General features: G+C 38.5%; 1 protein-coding gene across 1 annotated transcript in view; it reads left to right on the top strand.

Annotated features, from left to right (window-relative positions):
• LOC6568694 (nephrin) overlaps nt 1-10,734 on the top strand; it is a 49,139-nt gene extending 38,405 nt beyond the window's left edge. The window contains exons 20-21 of the mRNA XM_043215309.1: nt 2,233-2,444; nt 9,727-10,734. Of these exons, the coding sequence (XP_043071244.1) occupies nt 2,233-2,444; nt 9,727-10,377 (863 nt within the window). The 3' untranslated portion in view covers nt 10,378-10,734. The remainder of the gene's footprint in view (nt 1-2,232; nt 2,445-9,726) is intronic.
• The last annotated feature ends 11,072 nt before the right edge of the window (nt 10,735-21,806 follow it).

Below are 21,806 nucleotides of genomic sequence, written 5' to 3'. Positions count from 1 at the left end.
TTTTAAATTATTAGGCCTGTATTTTTCAATTTTTAGAAATATTTTCTATTACTATAAACTATTACAAGATATATACAATTTTTGTATAAAGAGAAATCATAAAACAAATTATGTTTATTAATAATTTACGTATATGAAAACTGCCTGAAAATTAAACATATTTTTTGTAAATTTTTGAAAAATGTAAGAAAGAAAAACCTGATTTAGAGAAATATACTTTCTGAATAATAGTGAGCTTAACACTTGTCGACAATGCTAAAGCGATTTCCAACAAAAATCGTTTCGATTTTTTTCCGAGTGTACATAGATAATATAAACATATATTTGCAGCTGGTAGCACGCGTATTTTCTTGTTAGTTTTCGCCACCTGCTGCTGCTGCTGTTGGCTCAGTTGAGATCAAATAATAGATGAGCAACAACAACAACAACAGCAGCATGTCCATGTCCGTTGCTATACAGCCTCTCTGTATAAAGTATGCCAGTTGCATTTAACCAAAAGCAAACTGTGTGCCGCATTTTTAATGAGATGCTATTCAAGATGCCACCCTGTTAATGAGCACCAGCCACCGCCATGGAAGGCAGATGTTTGGGCGATTTGGCAACTACAACTGTCACAGCACACACTCACGCATATATATATATATAATATATGTATATATACACACAACATACTCTGAAATGTCACGCTTCTAGGCAGTGGTTAGGCCTTGGCCAGTTTAAAGGCAAAGCTGCAAAGTGTTGTTCACATTGATTTTCTAGCAGAAAAAATCCTACGAAAAATGACCAATTACCAATTACAAAAGTTAACTGTGTGGCAGACAACATTTTTGCTATTAATATGAAATGAGTGTTGGCACCTAAAGCAATGTGGCCAGAATCTGGCCAATTACGCACATTACATATGTACAAAGATGGGTTTTCCTTTTTGTTTTGTTTTGTCTTCTGTTGGTTGTTTGGCTTTGATTTGGATTTAGTATTGCGAGCGTTGCTCACTGATCGAAAAATCAATAATTCATGAGAAAGGCTCCCCAAACTCTGCAGCAAAGCCAAACAGCTGGCTGGCTGTATGGTTTCTTCGTAGTACTCATTGTTCAACATGCGAAATGTGCAAGATACGCATACTCAATACTGATACGCATATGCAAAGTAAACAAGCCACAAAATGAACATGGGCTCCGGTAAGCATCTCTCAGATACAGTAGCTACAGCTACAGCTACAGTTTCAGTTGCTGATTTCAATTTCCTTTTGAAGGACAGCTTCATGTCAGGCTTCTGCCAGGCCAGAAAAGTCTTCGATTTGTCTGTTTTTGTTGTTGTAGTTGTTGTTGCTGTCACCGCAGCCGCAGTTTCCTCGAGTTGCTTAACAAAATTATTGTTGCCTACATTTGAGCGCCCGCTGAAAGAACTCGCAACTTGAGCTGCACGTTGCCAACTTTGATTGTTGTGGTATGTGTGGGTGCGGGTGTTAGGTATGTGTGCATCTGTGTGTACCAGTGTTGTAAGTCTATTCTACAAAATTACAAATTTGTTACGTTTGCGGCTTTCACGCTTTTGCCATTGACAACTGGAAGCGGAGACAATAGCAGGAGTATTCCCATTGTGGCTGACAAGACGGCAAATCGTTTATCTTGTTATAAGTTGAGTTTTGTCAATCGCTAAGGTGTTGCTATTTGTGCATGTGGCATGCAACACTAGACGTTTATCAGCTGTCCGCCTCTGGCCAATCGTTGCAATTAATGGCACTCGTTTTATTCAGTTTCCAAACGTTTGCACATCAAATGAACCAGAAAGCAGCAAAATGTTGCACCTACGTGGGTGCCAAGTGGCACGTTGCAAGTGGGGCAGCTGCTCCATACGTGTGCAATGGCAGTAATCGTCTCTCTTTCTGTGTGTGTTGCACAAGTCTTTTCCCTTTTTGGCTATTCTCGTTTTCGTATTTTTCAAATGCGGCTATAAATGTGTCATTTGCAATGTGCCCAAATTGAAATTGTGCTACAGCCCGTCTGCGGTTTTGCAACGGGCAAGGCGCTTATTTCTTCTTTATTTTACCAACAATCAGAGCTATGGGTTAAGCAAAAAATCAATACAGTTGAATGTGTAAAACGTGCCAGAGAAACGCATTAAAATTGTCATAAATTCATGCATAAGCGAAGCTATAAGCAATAAAGAAAAACGCTGCAACTCGCTCAAATATAATTCTTAAATTTTTTCGTGATTTTGATTTAATTTCAGTGAATGCGTGCACGCTGCCCCATCCGAGGCATAATCAGGGGCATGCCGCTGTGATGGCAGCCGCTGCTGCTGCTGCTGCTGGCCACATGACGCGCGACGATCAGATGCTCATCGGCAAGGGCGTCTATATACCGTCCCCGTCGCCCGCGCCGCCACCAGATGGATCCTACTACAACATGAATAGTGAACGATATCTCTCCTATCCGCCAATGGTGAGTATTATGAATATTATGAATATAAAGAGAAGGAGGTATGGGTCGAAGATATCAAGATCAAGATCAATTACATATATTATATCTACACTTGATATTCATGAGACTTTAAAATTTGAATATATGTTCTGGTAAAAAGGGTTCATTGGAGTTGAGTTTCTGTATTAGATACAAGAAAGTATCTCTGACCAGATTTGGATTCTTCTCAATTATCGGAGATTATAGACTAAGTACTCAACAAATTAAGTTTGGTATAATCTGTAGGGAAATCTGTCGATGAAAGAGACTTCCCAAAACACATCATAACAGATTGTGAACTATAGATGAACTATTCTAGAGCAACATGTTCTAAGTTCGAAGCACATGGAAACAGAAATAGGAAATGAGGATTGCTGGAAGAGCTACAGGCATAGAAGCGACCACAATAGATCTAACAGTTATGCAATAAATATAATAATAATAATAGTGCTGGACTTGATACATGACAGCTGACTTCAGGCGACTGGAGGCTTCTTCCTTGCTGCTGGTTGTAGCTGCGCTATGCTTGCCATGTCACGCCTGACAGATTCTTTCTTCCCTTATTTCTTTCATGCTGGCTTGGCTTGGCTTAGCTGATGCAATGCGATGTTAATTGGCCGCTTCCCTTTGATCCCCAATATAGAGTCGGAAGTAATTCAGCTCCGCTTGCAGTTTTAGTCGCTGCTGTTGCTGTCCTGTCGCTTATGGCTAGTCACGGCCAAGGATTAGTTCGCGCAATTAGTTAGAGTTTTATGCACAATGCTCCTGGCAGCAAATCCAGCTCTATTTGCCGGCGCCGCAAAAGAGAGCCAAGGGAACACAGCCACACACATACATATGCACATTCTAGTATGTAGATATACACTTAGAATAAAAATCGTCCTGTTTTTTTAGCACTTTTAACTCAGCTTACTATTCAGAAAGTATATTTTAAAAAATTAGGGGTTTCTTTTATATCTGAATGGTGTTAAATACAAATTTAAGAATTGATCCATTTATTTCAATTATTGCTTGCATATTTACTTTTTAGAAATTAATTTATTAACAATAGATATAGTTTTTTCTGAGTGTATGTAGATATGTAGAAATATACTATAGCTTATATACGATCAGGGGCAGAGAAGCAAGGATGCCAAGTGGCATCTGTGCAGCTGGCAGCTGCCAATGTTCGTTGAGCAGCAGCAATGTGCAGTGCCAGTTAACTCGGTTCGACTTTTATAATCCGCGTGCCACATGCAACGCGCTGCAAAGACAAATGACAAACTCAAAAGCATTAAGCTGCAACCAGCCGGCAGGGTGGTGGCAAAGGGAGTCAGTCGATGGGCGCTTTTGGGCTGCATTTGCTTTGTTGTCATCATTTTGTTGTTGTTTGCTGTTGATGCTGCTGCTGATGCTGCTGTTGTTTGTACTTGCTAAAGTAAACATTATTTTCTCAAGACAACAATTTAATATTACACATACGCAGCGCTGAACAGACGCAACAGCAACAACTAGCAAGGACTAGCGAAGACGAAGACGTTTATGACGACAACATCCATATCGTAGCTGCCATTTATCCCATGTGCTTTGCCACATCACTCCTTTGTGTATGAATGGGTGTGCGTGTGTGCGTGTGTGTGTGTGTGTGTCGTTGCTGCTTCATTACATTCAACAAAGTTTTGCGCCGCATCACTCATAAAGTGCAGCTCTGCTCATCTGATCCTGTTCGCTGGGCGTGTCGCTCAGATTCTGATTTTGAAGGCATCCAAAGTGTTATACCCACTAATACACACGCACACCCACTCATTTGTTGCTATTACCAGATTTGCTGGCTGGCATGCCACATTCTCTGCTGACTGACCTTATATGTGTACCCAAAAAAAAACACCCAAAAAAAAAAAAATGGGCGAAGAAATTCCCCAGAAAGCTTCATCGTCCTGTGTGTGTCGCATTGCTAACCCAATATAAATTCCACAAATTCACAATAAACATGAGAAAATCAATTTTCGATATTTATTACCCTCGTTCCATTTGTTTTATTTTTTTCTTTTTTTGATATATATGTATGCTTATACGATATATAAATATTTGTATGTGAATGTGTATTTTTTATCACTCAGCCTCTACACACAGACAAAAAAAAACACAATTTTAGAAAATGTTCCTCAAGGCTAGAAAGATTTTCTTGTTTTTTAAATAATTGCTCAATATTAGAAAACATTTTTGTTAAAGTCAGAAAGGCTTGCCCTAAATTGACAATCCCAAAAAATATGGTTTTCATTTGTTTTAATTTTTAGAAATATTTTTTATTATTATTTATACTTTTAATTAAAAAAAAAACACCTCGAAGATTAAATATATTTCGTTCTAAATTTAAAAAAGGCACTGTAAAATATAAAAAAAGAATTGCTAAAATTCAGTATGATTTTTTTCTGAGTGTATATGTATTTTTTATCACTGCCTCTAGTTGACAACGACGACGACTGCGTCTGCTAAAGGGGTGTAAATGTGACAAGTTAAGACGACACTCAATGCGACTGACACCCAACACCCTACATCGGACCCGCTGCACCCCTCACCCCCTCCTCCACCGCAACCCCTCGAACAGCGCCTGTCATCTGGCATTTTATGGCGTTGCCAGGCCAATAATTGTATAAATTAGAGTCGCGATGCGAACAAAATGCAGTTGCCACTAGAAACAACTCTTGTCGATCCCCCTAAGCTGCATGGCATACACACACACACATACACACACACACACACACACTTGGTGCTAATGGTTGGTAATGTAATAATATTTATGCCAGCAGCTGACCATTTTTATGGGCTTTATGCCTTATGCGATTTGGCCAGTTACTCAATTCAGTTCAGTTCAGTTGTTGCCTGTTTGTCTGTTCGTTTGTTTACTGTGTGGATAACAGTTAAATGATGGAGTCGCCACTAGAGAGATATCAATGCTCTATCAGAGCACAGCTGCTGCTGCTTGTGCTCATCCTGCTTCTGCTGCTGCTCCTAAGCTGCGCCATTGCACATGTTAGTCAGAGTCAACATGGGACAGAAACCTTTTGTTTGCGGTTTTTAGTCAACGAGGGAGAAAAATTCAATTTCGGTTTAGTTGGCTAACAATGCCAATGTAAGTATGCGTGTGTGTGGTGTGTGTTGTGTGTTGTGTGCTGCGTGTGTGTGTGTGTGTGTGCGTGTGTGTTGTATGTGCCTACGTTCCCTCTCCAGCTAGCCCTCTACTTTTATGGACAGCCTTTTCTCGTTCACATAAGAAATGTTTTGTGGAGCCAAATTGAATTATTTGATAAACATCATTAGAAAAATTACAAAATATATATATATATATATATATATAAATATATGTAGAGAGAGTGAGATAGAGAGTGCAACAAATCACTGTTGGGTCAGTAGAACAGAGAAAGGTAGAGAGAGGCAGAGAGGCAGAGAGAGACAGCAGTTTGTGTCAGCAGTGGTGTTGTATTTTTTGTAAAACATTTGGCCAGCACTAAATTACATTTTTGGTGCACAGATGTCGGCGAGTTGGCTGGCCCCAGTTTCAGCAAACAAAAAGAAATGAATAAAAACAATTTATTGTAGTAAATCAAATTAAATTTCAATCGCTTCAAATGCTTCACACAAAACAAAAAGATTCATCCATCCACGCGATACGCCGTTTAGCTGTCCTTAAACCAAATCCAAACGAACCAAATCGAATCGAATCGAACCGAACCGAAAAAGAAACGACAATTGCGGTGACAGACTCGCTATCTGTATATACACTCAGAAAAATATCGCACTGAATTTTACAAATTTAACATATATTGCACAAATATATTGCACACAGTTGAACTAATTTGAAAGAGAGCAAAGTTCATTACTATTTTGAGAATATCAGAACAAATTTTGTGAAAAAATCAGAGTTTTTCTGAGTGTAGATATGGACAGTAAGTTGCCATCGAGTTGGACGCCAAGTTGATTGGCTCACTCTCTTGGCCATGTAGCACAGGATTGCGGCCCGTGCCTCATCAGCGTGGCCCACGCGGCGCATACGTAATTCGAGCAGCGAATATCTTTGCCATTGAAAGTGTGCTCAAGTGTTGTATTTAAAGCTAACAGCTTTAGGGGCTTGCAATGCCGGCTACTGTTGCAACAGCATATATATACATATATTTATTATTTTTTTATATGTATATGTATATCAGCATAAAGTTGCGAGTCGAGTTTGGGTTTTCAGTTCAGAGTTTCGAGTTGCAAAAACATGTAACTATTTAAGCGGCAATTTGTATTTTATTGCCAATTGCGTTCTGCATGTCCTCTTTTTTGACAACAACTACAACAACAATAAAATAAAGTTTTATACACACACACACACCCACACCACACATACACCCGCAACCCGCTTCACCCTTGTCACGCCCAACTTGTAGTTGATAAGTTAAATGCTGGCTGTGTTCCCTATGCTGTTCCATTTAGATATGCGCAGCATTCATGTCCCAATGTCCAATGTCCGATGTCCGATCTCCAAAGCTGGCAGCAGAGCTGGGGAATAAGAGGATGAGGATGGACACTACGTGCATGTGGAAAGTGGCATCGTCGTCGTCATCCTTAACTCAACTATGGCTTACTCGTTTAGCGAGCGAATTCAGCACAGTTTTCAAAATTCAATTAGTTTTGTGCGGGCCTTTGGGGCACTTGGCATTGTTGGTGCCCCACTTTGTGTCGCTTTGGATTCATCTGGAACCGGGAGCCTTGTCTGGCCTGTCGGAGACAGTTCGAAAGTCACTCAGCCAGCCAGCAGAATTCGCTTATTATACAATATAATATAATAATGCGCATACGCACTGTGCGCTCCTCCTGTTGAAAGTAAAGCAAAGAGTGCGAGTTTTGTTTAAAATTCAAGGCTTCAAGCAGCTGATGTCGATTAAATAAATAACTGAATACGCTCGCAGTAGTGTCCATAATTTAATTTCGTAGCAGCCAGGAGCCAGGATAACAGCGGCCCTAGTCTCGGCGCGGCTCGGTGTTAGAGGCTTCCTGGCGCCGCTACGCCGGATTTAATGTGTAAAGTTTGATGGCTCTAAAAGCAGGCAGTCCTTGAGCTACACTCGGCAAAAAAAATCGAACTGCATTTTAGAAATTCACCAGAGGTGACTCACCTTATTACTCAGAAAGCATATTTCTACATGTATAATCTCACAAATGCATAAAAACGAATCAAACATTGGCTATAGTATTTTAAGGTCTCATATATACAACCAACATTTAAGATAGTTTATAAATTCATATCATTTAATATGGAAAAATCAGTCAGACGACGATAAAAGTCGAGGAACTTTTAGAAAGTAGAATTTGAGCAGGCTTTTCTAATTTGTACGTGGATTTATTTTGCTGAGTGTAGGCTGCGGAGGGCTTGTCCTTTGGGGTAGTCACACATTTGATATTCTATTTACGCAAAATGAACTCCTTGCCGCCTGGCAAGTGGCAACTTTAACAATAACGACAATAATGAGTCGGCCTCCGTGTCGATCCAAGGGCACAGAATTAGCGCCAGCTTAAAAGGCAGCCTACACACACACATATACACACATATAAACACACACACACGCACAACAAAGACCTTTAAGTGGCACAAGCTGAAAAGTTTTTTGTGTTGCTCGTAACCCCTTTTTGCTGCTACAAAATGATGCTGTTGCCGATTCCATGTTGCTGTTGCTCTCTAGTGCAACAAATTGCTGGCCAGCCCCAAAAGCAACCTCACGCAAAAGCACGGTTCAAAGTTTTCGTTAAAGACAATTTAACTTTGTAAACTGATACAAAATGTCCGTCTTGGCGTTCTTAAGTCCTTTTTATCCTAAACTACCCAGACACAAGGCAGAGGCCTTCAACTCCTTGTCTTGTTAATCAGTGCCACCAGCAAAGCGCGTATAAATTCCCTTCCCTTTGCTCCCCTCGCTTCTCTTCCCTTTACTCCCTCGCTTAATGTGTTTTAGCCCTTCTTGGCTTCAACTCGTTTGCCGTCTACGACTTTATCATTTGCCAATATTACAAATTTTCAATATAATCTGTTTGACGATAAAATCGTTGTGAAAACGCTTGCTTCGTTTTTTCCTTCTTTTTTTTTACCTCGTCTGCAATATTCCAATACCAATTAGGAACGCCGTTCAACTTCAAGTTTTCTGCTCGTTCCCAAAAGTTACTGCTGTGCCCCGTGTTGTAGTCTACGGCTGCGTCAAACTTACTCTAACTACGGCGCATTCTCTCGGACAAATGGACGGGCGGACAGCAGCAAGCAGCATGCAGCATGCAGCATGCGAAACAATTTCCAAACTGACACAAAGTGTCATGTCATTCGAAGTAGAAGATAATATTTCTAACTAAGGCGTTCAACTTGCAGCAGCAAACAGGCAACAGCAGCAGCAGCAGCAGCAGACATGCAACACCAACAACAGCTGCAACAAAAAATGCAGCACATTTTTACCAAACTTGCAGCTTGCAACTTGTCCACAACTTTTATACACACACACGCACATCCAGTATTCAATACACAGCAATTGCAGCTGTATAAAAAGGAGGATATACTGAAAATCTATAATTATCCACATTGTTAGCAGTTGGAAGGAAGGAAAGAAAAAACTATCGCTTTATGAAATTTCTCAAAGAGTTGTTTCGCAATGTGGCCGAGATAGAAATCGCTTAATATCATTGTTGTTAACTGCGAGAAAGGAATATCATTGTTATTTTTACAAAAAAAAAAAAAAACATAACAAAAGCCGGAATTCTTAGAACTTCTCAGCTTCTCTCTCTCTCTCTCCCTTCTCTCTGCGTTACTCTGTGTTTCATATCTTCGCCGACATTTAAATGAGAAAACTTTTTAAGCCATTGAGCGAACGAGTTGCAGTTGAAACTGAGAATGATAAACCGAAACTAGAAACTACTCCCAGTCTCTGCCTGACTCTATGCATTATAATTACCAGGCTACCCAACAAGCCATATATACAAAAATAGCCATACACAACTGTTTTCTTAAAATTAGAAAGGTTTTCCCTAAATCGACAAACCCAAAAAAATGCTGTTTAAAAATATTTTTAAAAAATGTTTGTTTATTATGAAATGCATTTATAAAAAGTAAGAAAATCCTTGATATAATTACCACCTGCCTGTATCTTTATTATGATAGAAATAATAATTTGAATTAATCTATAAATGTATATTCAACTCAGTGTCATTTTTTCCTGAGTGTAGGCACTATCAATGATAGAATTCTCTTCTCTTCTCTTTGCAGGAATATCCTGGTGCGTTGGATTTCAGCACGCCGCCGTTGCCGCTGGCTGTGCCACTGACGCATCTGCAGCCGCTGCCCATCACGGTGACGTCACAGGCGGCACTGTTGGCCAGCAATGGGACAGCAACGCTGATTGGCAATGGCAGTGCCACAGGTGGAGGCACCTTGAGGCGTGGCATACTGCGGGGCGTGGTCGGTGGTCCGCCGCCCGATGTTACGCATCACACGTCGACCGGAGTCGGAGGCGGGCAAATGTTGCACGATCTGCAACATCCGATCAATCTGAGTGCCACAACGCTGACGACGAGCACAATGCTCAATGGGAGCATGACGACAGCGTTGCCACTTGCCACATCAACGCTGCCCCGCCAGCCACACGGCATTCTCAAGGATCCCAATCGCAACAGGCAGCAGCAGCAGCAACAGCAGCAACAATTGCTTAATGCCAGTCTGCCGATGGGCAGCCTGCAGATCCTCAATCTGCCAGTGAGCAGCGCCCAGCTGGGCAGCAATCTGCTGATGACAACCAGTGCCACTTACGATCCGGCGTCCCTCACCACCTTCAACGGGACGGCGGGCATCAGCAGCAGCGTGGGGGCGGGGCAGGGTGTCCAGGTTGCCTACACCGATGCAGACGGGCATCTCGTATAGCTGTAGGCGGAGACTGGGACAACAACAGCAGCAGCAGCAGTGGAGTCGTCCCGGTACTGAGTGAGGTTATTATCCAATAATGGTAACTACATCCTTACATCTACATAACACATGTACAGTTGCGCTCAAGATTATAGCACCACTACGACAACTTTTTCCTTACGAATGAAAAAGCAAAAAAAAAAATATTTAAATAAGTTGAAAACAGTGCATAACATTATGGTTTTTTCTTGCCCTGTTTTTTAAGAGTCTTCTTGCACATCGAAGAACATGCAAGCATTTCTTGTGAGAAAGTGGAGCTATTATTTTGTTCGCAGCTGTACATCTACATACACACATATACATACACATATACACATATACATATATATATAAATATATATATATATATATATACCTAAAATGTACTCCACTCCGACTCGTAGCTAGTTTAGAAGCTTTCTCTATCTCTCTCTAACTCTGTGTCTTTATGGTTATTCTAGACGTGTTCTTTGGACACGCAGCAGCAGCAGCAGCAGCAAAGACAACAACAACAATTGGTGGCCATTACCTTATTCAAATCAGCTACTGAATTAGTTTATGTAAATTTTAAAACTCGACTCACTCCCCATAAAACATTGGACTGTTTATTTAGATAACAAACGAAACGGATCTCATTGCTTGGCCATTTGTCGGCAGGACGAGAGCAGCAGATAGGATGACCAGCTCCTTCTCGCTGCTGGCTGCTCGCTGCTTTTGCTTGGCGAGGATTTGCGTTTTGCTAATTAGCTGGGGCAGCAGCAATAACAGCAGCCATAACAAAAACTTTGAGACACGCTCAAAAATTTTTCAAAATTAGTTTGGTACACCATCAGTTAGGAGCAGGAGGAGCTGGGAGCAGCGTGCAACGAGCAGGAAACAGTAGCTGGGAGCTGAGAGCAGGCGAAACAGCGCGCAGCCGTTTGACAGCTCCCTGGGGCGTGCTCCGGCCTCAAGTCGATGGGCACGTGATTGCGTTGGGCGTGGCACAAAAAAAAACACAATATATTTATATGTATATATATATACATGTATATATATATTTGTATATGTTTAAGTTGGAACAGTTGACAGCAGCAGCAAGTTACGGCAAGCGATTAGTTGTTGGCACCAACTCCTCTCCATCCTGTTGCTAGTGTCTGTAGCCTGCCAGTTAGTGTGCACCCAAAAATACTAAAACATAGCGCGGAATGGGCTACACTCAGAGAAAATACTTCGCTCCCAATTTAAGTATATATTCAGCTTATTATTCAGAAAGTATATTTCCGAGTCAGCGTTTTTCTTCCCATCATTTTATCGACAATTTTTCTAAAATTTAGAAAATAAATGTATAATTTCCATTGTGTTTTTTATATGTATACAAGGAACTCTAATATAACCTCATGTACATACACTCGGAGAAAAAATCGCTCTAGATTTTAGTAAATCGCCATAGGATTCCTCACCTAATTATTCACACAGTAAATTTCTTAAATTGTAGATTGTGGCTTTCTAAAAATCATTTATAGATTCATAGAACTTCATCGGTTTTTTAAAACTAGTAAATACTTTCTTGTTTTCAGGGCGATTTTCTAAAATTCAGTGCGATTTTTTTGCCAAGTGCAAAAATACAAAGACAGAGCTAGGAATGGAGGCAGCAGCGGGTGGAGGTAGGAGGGAGGAGAGGGCGGAGGTAGTTCAATTGTTGTTTTGTTTTTGTTGCTCCACTCAGCAGCAGCAGCTGCGATGGGCGTGGCACATGGCATTATGTGCAGGCTTCACAGCTAACAGCTTCGATTGAGATCTATGATGGGGCACCCTCCCTCTCCCCCCACCCTCTGGGAGTGAGGGATAAGTGCTTGCCGCACATTTGCTGCTAGTCGTCGCAGACCAGCGAGCGTGACATGCTCATCTTGGGGCAGCCATTAACTTCTGTCTTGTTGCTTGCTGCCTGATGCTGGCCGCGCTGGAGCACATCATGACAATTCTATTATGCAATGGAAAACACACTCGACTCCAACTCCTTGCCACATTTTATGCCAAAAGGCAAAAGACAAAAAACTTGCACACACATGTGCAGCTGTGTGCGTGTGCATCTGTGTGTGTATGTGTGTACGTATATGTGTTAAAATGCACACTAATTAATATTCATCGAGCTGTAATTAGCAAGTAACAGCAGCTGCCATTGTCTGTTATTCGACCCTCTCGCTCACACTCTGGTTGCAATTGTGCAGCATCAGTAAAAAAATGAGCTTTAGTTGCTGCTGCTTCTTCTTCCGCTTCTTCTTCTTTGGCAAGCATGTGAAGTAGAAACAGGGTTGTTTTCTTCCACTCAAATTGGCTGAATGACTGACTGACTGAATTGACAATTGACTGAGCAAAGTAATTAAAAATTAAATTAAATATATATATGTGTATAGTCGAAATTAACGCACGCCAGAGCAAAGACAATGACAAAGGAAATGAATTCGAAAACTAAAAGTAAAATTAAACGCAATCACATACATATACTTATACTATATATGTATACGTGTACGTGTGTGTTTATAAATTTTAACGGGATTGCAGCTGCTGTGCTTGCAGCAATCAAACTGAAGCCCGCACAAATTATCACGCTCCAAGTTGGGTTTGGTATCCGCTATTGAATAATTGTGATTGCCGCACGGAGATAAAAGTTAAATGAGCAGGAAAATACGGAAAATTATAACGGCGCTTAAGAGGCCACAAGAGAGACCAGCAGAGCACACTTGTATGTATATATTCGTGTGTGAATTTGCTGACTCTTTCCTTTGTATTTCAAAAGAACAATTAAGCGCGCGCCCCTCTGTTTTAAAGTTTAAAGAAGGCTATTTCTTTTATTTAACATTCATACTCAGCTACAGTTGTTATCGATCTCCTGGAATGTTAGATTTCTCTGTGTCAATTGCTTAATACTATGAAACACTTGCCTACCATAATACGTATGTTTGTATTTATATGTATTTGTATACTGTAGATGGCTCTTCCAGCAAGATTAGTGATTGAAAAAGGTTGTTAACATTTCTGCTCGTGTTAACAGTGCTGCTGCTGCTGTTGTTGTGTCCTTGTCCACGTCTCGAATGGGATATGTCAAGATAAACATATGTGAAAAGCTTATTAATCCACATAGTGCTGCCAAAACTGCATAACAGAGCATTTAACATAAAAACTGTAGGCATAAGTAGCTAAGCCAAACTAATTAAATAATGCGAGGGATGCGAGAGCGCGAGTGATGCAAGAATGCGAAAATGCGAGGGTTGCGTAAACGTATTTAGAGACCTACTCAATCAATATGCCAAATTTAATTTGTACAATAAAAAGAAAACACTAAGAACGACTTAAGATTATTGGAAAGGACAAATGCAGGTATATAAACAAAATAAAAAACAGACAGTCAACAACAACAACAAAAAACAAGAACAAACACAAATAATAAGCATAAATAGTTATTAAAGTAGTTTAAATTTGGCATTTCGTACTTGTAGGAAGAACTGTGTTTTTTACACATAACTCCACTCTGAAAGTGAGAAATGAGTGAATGTGAGTGAATTAACTTAGGACTTAAGTCTTTCAGTGTCTCCTGATTATATATATATATATACATATATTCACTCATACATACACTCATACATACAAACATAAATACTATCTTGCTGTTTAAAAAAAAAAAACTAATTCATTGCATTTTTCGAATATATCTTGATTATAACTGAAACGAAATGAATGTCTGACTGAATGAATGAATGAATGAATGAGTGAGTGAGTGGTTTTGAGTGCATGGGATGTATAAGATGTAGATTTTTGATACAAAGCTAAAAATGTCTTCCCCGCATATTAGATAATACTTTCTGTTTGGGCATGTAAGAAATCGAAGTTTTTCATTAAATATATATTAAAATAAATTTAAGTTGAATTTTTCATAATAATTTTCAAATACACTCACACACAGCTATGGGGTACGCGACGAGTATGCATTTATTTAGTTTGTAATGCTAACATATGATATGAAAATGGGGGAAACTAAATAAGACTAAACATTAATTATTATGTTACGTTATCGACTTAATTAATTAATTAAATAAGTTACATTCTATTATAATTATATATTATTATATTATATGATATGTATTGTAGTTAAAGAATGGCCAAAGAGATTTGTTAACAAAGAAAAAAGAATTATTTACACTCTTCAATTGTTTTGTACTCGATTGCCTTGTCTGATTTCACTTTGAATATAAAAAAAAACACTCAAATTTAAATTCTCTTGTTAATATGCATATATGATATGTAAAAATAGTTAAAGCCGGCAGACAAGACTTGAATACTTGAATACTGAATGAATATTTAAATTTAGGTTAATCATAACTCAATCTCTACACACACTCACATACACACACACACCCACACATGCGTACATGTAAAAAAGTGAATAACCAAAACAGAAAAAATGAACTATTGTGAATGTTTTTCTTGTTTTTTGTTTGATTATTTAAGTTCATTTAGAATTATGAATGCAGAATAACGTTGTACAGAGACATAAGCTAACAGCGAAACAATAAACAAAAGAAAACAAAAAACAAATAACAAAAACAAATTAAATATAAGTTTATTTGCTAAAACAAAAACAAAAAGTGCATAGTTTAAAGAGCAAAAAAAAGCATTGTATAAATTAATTTGAAGGAATGGGAATAATGCATATGAAACTTAATGCATTTTTAAGAAATCTGTTAATATATGAATAAAAACAAAAAAGAAATAAAAATACAAATACAAATGCTGCTTCATTTTTTGGGGGTTACAATTGAATGTCATCGAGCGTGGCTGAAATTACAGAATTTGACCAGAATTTCCCAGTGAGTGACGTCAAATGGAAGATTACGGCAAAAGACAATTTAATGGCAAAACTTTCGAATCAATTTCCATCGACGCAAATAATGCCAGTGCAAGGGAGAGAGGGAAGGAGGGAGAGAGATGAAGGCAGAGAAAACTAAAAGAACACTGCGAAACAAAGATGTGAAAAAAACGAAAAGACGAACGAGGAGAGAAGAGGACGTTGAGAGATTGCCAAGCTGAAACTAAAGTTGCAAGAACAGTTTCGGCCAGAATAATAGCACCATTACGACGAGAAGCACTATTTAAGGCTTTTTCACAAAATTTGACTTTTTAATTTGAATTAAATTTTAATAAGACTTTTTCCTTCTCACCTTTTTAAGGGTCTTCTTCCACTTCTAAAATGGTATGGGTAATTTGCCTAAATTTGAAGAACTTAAAAAAACAATGCTTCTGCGAGTAGTGTCGCTATTATTTTGTTCCCAATTGTTGAGCTTGGGGGGGTGATTGGAGTCGGGGTGGTTTGTGTAGGTGTGTGTAAGCAACGCCCCGAGGAAAGTATACACTATCCGTCTTGCTTTTGGTGTGCTTGGTGTGCAAAAAATTGAATTCCTTGTAAAACTTACGAGCGGGCATTAATTTAACAGCTACCCCAGACTCAGTCTCAGCCTAGCCAGGAGGAGGAGGCCCATTGGATATGAGATGTATTTGTAATGCTGCTGTGGAACCATTATTTTTACTCTCGCCGCTGACTTTATGATGCCCATTGTCGATGCGCCCAAATCGCAGCTCGTATTTCATTTAAATTGAACTTAATTAGTTCCGCCAAAAGAGCCAAATAAAAGCGTTAACGAAAAGCTTTTGAGGTAACGGATTCTGTTCTGGATGCCTTTTCAATTAATATAGCCTGGCTGGCAAAATGCAAACGAAACCTTTCTCTCAGCTCCTTTTGAGCCAATATCATTATTTATATATATATACATATGTATATATATATATATATATATCGGAGGAGAGACTGTCACAGTCAGTTTTTAAGGGATTAACGCACCTCGAAGAAAACTCTCAATTGCGACGTCTTCGCTTTTAGCCGCCAGTTCATCTGGCCGAGTAAATGGAAAAGTTTTGCTCACAACGCCACCTTGGCCAAAACTTTATCCGCCAACTGGAAATTACAACAGCAAAATACAAAGAAAAAATACTGACTTGCTGCTGCAGCTGGTCAAAATCAGAGCCAGGGCTCGAAACAAAAGCATTTGCCATGGCGATAGAAAAGTTTTTGTATTTTTGGTGGAGGAATAATCGTTGACACGGCCATTCACGCTGAAATTTGCAAATTATCGGTCAAATTTACTGCTCAGATCGGCACTATATATAGTATGGAAGAGTGGAGAGACCAAACAACAGCTGGAATTAGAGCTGAGTTGCGCTTTAAGCTGAGCGGCGCTTAATCCCAGCACCGAACTAGTGAAGGACTCCTTTCAACAGAATGCATTCTGTTGTTTGCACACAATGTAATTCATTAACTAGTAATGCTCCTGTATGCAGAGTTGTGTGCTGAGCACAAACTTGACTTCGCGAAAGCTTCAGCAACAAAAGCTGTTCACACATATTTATTACATACATATTGGTTTCTAATCTGTTTTACTATTATTAATTATTAAGCTGGCGCTGCTTTGATTTTTTGATTTAAATAATACAAAGATGCCAGCTTTTCTTAGCAATACGAATTCTGTATACAACAATTAAAAATAATCATTTATTAAGCTAATCTACAACCGGTTATTTTCTTTCACCGAGGGGAAGGGAAATATGGTCACTCTACATCGATTTACATTGCAGGTTGCTGAATGGGATAAATAGCAAGTCAAATGTCACAAATGGGTTGCTGCATTGGAAAAATTACGCCAGGAAAAGAATTTGCAGCATACTTCGAGGAGCCAATTGAGCGACTAGAAGATAAATCAGACAAATCCTTGCAGATTTGCAGCAGATATAGTGCCTTAGAATCTTAAGGATCTACTTTATTGAACTGCATTCAAGGATTATGTAATCTTTTAATAACCCAAACACTCGTAAAAATGTAACTTCAGAGCAAAAGGAAACGAGTCGAAGTCTCAAAATCTTCGAGCCATTTTCTGTTAAAAAAAGACAGTTATTTTGAATTTTTTCAGGACTTTCGTCGAACTCTATTTAATGACTGCTTTAATGTGCTTTAGAGATGAGCTATAAAAATCTGTGTATTGGCGTAAAACAAAAAAAAAAGGATCACCTCACTCATACTTCCCATCACGCTGACACTCTCTCAAATATGAATCGACTTTGATTAATTAAAGAGATTGCTGCTGAAAACTATAGAGCATTCAAGTTTACTCCCATCGAAAGTCAGTCAGTCAAACGTAATGAATGAAATTACATTTCGCTTGCATAAACAATTATATATATATATTTATGAGCTGTATCTTTGCATTAGCCAACTGAAAACTGGAAACTGGAGTTGCGCATTCGGATTCGCATTCGCATTCGGATTCAGATTCGTTCCGGCAGCATTGGATAACCAAATACAAAGGCTAAATCCTTTATAGCACCACATACGACGGGTGCAGGAGGCAAAAACCCAGTCTCACTGTATTTACAGTGTTCTCTATTCCTCTCTCTCTCCACTTTTGTTTAGAATTTGCGCAAAATTCATTTCGAGGCATAGAAGATTTTAATATGCAGCACTTTATCGCTGCACTGCAGTGGTTTATTTAACCCATCCGCCCACTCAAAATTCTTTGGCTCAAACATACACTCGGAAAAAATCGAACTGAATTCACCTTATTATTCAGAAAGCACATTCTAAAATGTGTGTGTATATACGAATTATTGTAAATTATATATTAATATTAAACATTAGTATTGAAAGTTTTCATAAATACATTTTGGATTCATAAAGAGAGTGAGAGATTAACTTTTATTACTTGTTTCTGAGTTTGGAAACGAATGAAACAAATTTCTTAATAATAGAAAAACACCATATTTCTGGGATTGTCAAAATGCCTTTCTAATTTTAAGAAATAAATAAAACAAGAAATACTATGTTTCTCTTAGTGCACAAAGCTAATTTATACGGAAAGTTCGCTAACTGTTTATCTTCCCAGCGGGTGTGTGTGCGAATGTGCTTGTGTGTGTGATGTGTGTGTGGACCAACTCCGCCCGCTCGAGAGGATTTACAATGAAATGCGCAATAATTCACATTACACATTCTGGCACTCGGAATTAAGACCAACTTGCGGGCAAATTATATCAAGCCAACTTCCAACGGAAAACATCTCAATTCAATTCAATTCAATTCAAAGGCAAAGACATTTTCACAAGCGACCTTCGAGCATGCGTTTTTTCATTCATGAATGATGATGATGATTTTTGGCAAGTTCAAGTTGAATGAAACACATGTGTCCTATATTATATCTAAATATATCTATCTATATATATATATATATATGTATATAGATATATATATATAGACATATAGACGTGCAATTATATTTGTCTATTACAAATTCCTATTTGTATATGTTGTTGGGCACTCGGTGTCTTGGCAAGCGATCAGAAATCTACTTAAAATAAGTTTACATATCAGACAAGAAGAATGAGATGTTTATATTCCTTTTCTCTATATACACGCAGGCATTATGCCATTTACTCGAACGCACGTTCCCCGAGCAGACAAAAACAGCTGTTTTTCGAAACACTTCGGCCTCGGGGCCTCTATACATTCGATATATATATATATATATATATATATATATATATATGTATATATGTGCATGCGTAGTCTACAGCTACTGAGAGAGCGACCAACAAGCAACAAGCTGCCAACTCGCCAGTCGTCTCCCAGCCCCCTCTCTCCTCTCCCTGCTCCAATCTCGCATCCTCCGAGCCACAACCCACTGTGCCGGCCAGAGAGAGCAAAGTGGCTTATTGCTTTCGTTGCACAGTGTCCAAAACTATGCAAAATGCAAACAATAAATGCTGCAGAAGCGGGACATGAAACGGAAAGAAGTTTCTTAAAAAATTGAAAACGAAATTTGTGGTTTGTAAAGTACAAAAATGCTTGTAAAGATTCCCACAATTTGCCAAACTTCTTATCGTTTTTCTGGTTTCTGGACTGGTTGGAAGAGAAAGAGACACAGACTTGTGTTTGTAGGGAATCGATTCTTTCTTAAAAGTTCAATCGCTGATTCTTAGCCGATTGCTCGATATGAGGCCGATCGATAAATTGTCTATTATTGATCAGCAGCAACAATCGAGTTGATTTAGCCATGATCGCTTGTACGAAGAACAGATCTCAGAGTATGTAAGAGCTGATGACTCTAAATTGGGAAGCTTTTCTAATTTTAGACATTTTTTTCTAATATTTGAAAACTATTTCTAAAAACAAGAACCACTTGCTAGTTTTCAGTTTTCTTATGGTATGAAAAATCTATGCATTTTTATTTAAATTCTTAGTTTTAATTCGTACAGTACCAATTCCAGTTTGACATCCCGTTCGGCAGATTTCGCATCACTGTACAGCGAGATAGATTTTGTTGTGAGTGGCTACCGCATGCTGCGTGCCCCAACCCGCACCGTGCACAGGCAGCAAAGTATTCCAATCGTCGCTCGGCATTTTGGCATTCGGCACAGTTTCGTAGTCGCTGCTTTTCCGTGCTCGTCAGTCTAGAGAGTAATATCGACACGAAAAGTAAGTTAGCCGTGGGTCCGTTGGCCCAAAGCAGCATCGAGCATATAGTATAGAATATATATTATATATATATATATGTGTGTGTGTCGGATGATGATGAAACTCATGGAAAACTCGTGGAAAATCCATGCGTGATTCAGCCGCGCCGCAGTCAATTCCAGCGCGTGTGTGTCTCAAAAATAAATTGCCTAAAATTGCATAAGAAATTATATTCAATGAAAAAATTATGAACAATTTGTACAAAAAAAAAAAAAATTGAAGAAAATTCGAAATACTGTGCTAGTTTTTTGGTGCTGCCCAGGGCTTTGCGTGTGATATTTTTGGACATGTGTGCGATGCTCGTCGGTGCTTCGGGCGCGTTCGTGCCGCGTTCAAAATCCCAAAAATAAACACACGAATCGGCTGCCAACACCAAATTGTCTTCTCAACAAAAAAAACAACAAAAAAGCATATATTGAAACTTGGTGCCGGGTATATTACATACATATGTATGTATAATATATAATATATATATATATATATATATAATATATGCATATACATATATGTATGCAAAGGCGACGCTGCCAATCAGACCCTGGATTACTGATTGGCCGCAGTGGGAGCGCCGTAGTGAAATTATTCTGCCACTGGAAGCACCCCGAGGATAAGGATAATCCAATCCACGTGGCATAGAGCGACAACAACAACAACAACAACAAATTCAATTTAATATTAAATAATAACAATAAAAATACATACAAAAAGCAATATAATATATATTAATATATATACTTTAAGCACACATATAATATATGTACATACATTCAATTGCCAAAGGAATTTCGTTATCTGAATGTCGAGTATTTGGATACATATGTTTCTAGCTGTCTACGTAACTTTCGAATATTTGCAATTTAAAAGTCGACAGTAAATTTTGGCTTAGTCCCAAAAGAATATAATCTACCTATTTATACAATTAGGCATATATATTATACAAATACATACGTGAAGAATGTGTCCACATCAAAATCACAAAATGACAAATGCGACAAACTAACTGCAAAGCAAAACAAATTCTAAAATAAAAACGAAAACAAAAACAAAAACCGGCAAAACAGCTGAGCGAATTTGGCAAGCAAAGCAGATGAAAAATAATATAAAAGCTGACGAGCCCTCGTATAATGAGAGAGAGAGCGCAGTAGAGAGAGACAGAGAGAGAGAGAAATATAGCACAGATAACACAAACTAAATGCCGAAGAGCCTTCCGATAGTTAGATAGACTTGGCGAGAGAGTGAGAGAAGAGTGAGGTAAATATATATATATATATATAGAGAGAGAGAGTGAGAGAGAGAGAGAGAGAGAGAGAGAGAGAGAGCGAGGTACTATAGCTGCTCTCGTGGGAGCCAATCTATTAAAAGAGTTAGTAAACATGACAGCAAATACAAAATATTTATAAGAAGTTTTCGATTTTTTCTTTCTTTTATGTTTAGATTATGAATCTATCTCCGTAGAGGTAATCATTAAATTTCATTTAGTTAAAATACATTAGCAGCTATTTATATACGTATAATATACATAATCTAAATATAATATAGTGATTCATGTGCTCAACTGAATATTTACTACTTTATCCAAAGAGTAGATCGAACGAATGAAGTCTTTTGAGTCTTCTTATATTTATTATCTATTGTGCAGCAGGTAGATATCTAATAATAATAATAATAATAATGATATCTGAGTTGGATATGATATCTGTTTAATTTAATGCACTATGAAAGACATGCCAAGGCCTACGTGAATGGATTTGTTTGAGATCAATCGTAGAATGAATCCTTTCATAAATCCAGTTGAGGTTAGTCTACATTTTATTCC

Source organism: Drosophila grimshawi, unplaced genomic scaffold (assembly GCF_018153295.1).
Source record: "Drosophila grimshawi isolate 15287-2541.00 unplaced genomic scaffold, ASM1815329v1 contig_1367, whole genome shotgun sequence".
NCBI classification, from domain to species: domain Eukaryota; kingdom Metazoa; phylum Arthropoda; class Insecta; order Diptera; family Drosophilidae; genus Drosophila; species Drosophila grimshawi.
Note: the sequence above shows the minus strand (reverse complement) of the source record. Positions and strands in the feature narration are given on the sequence as shown.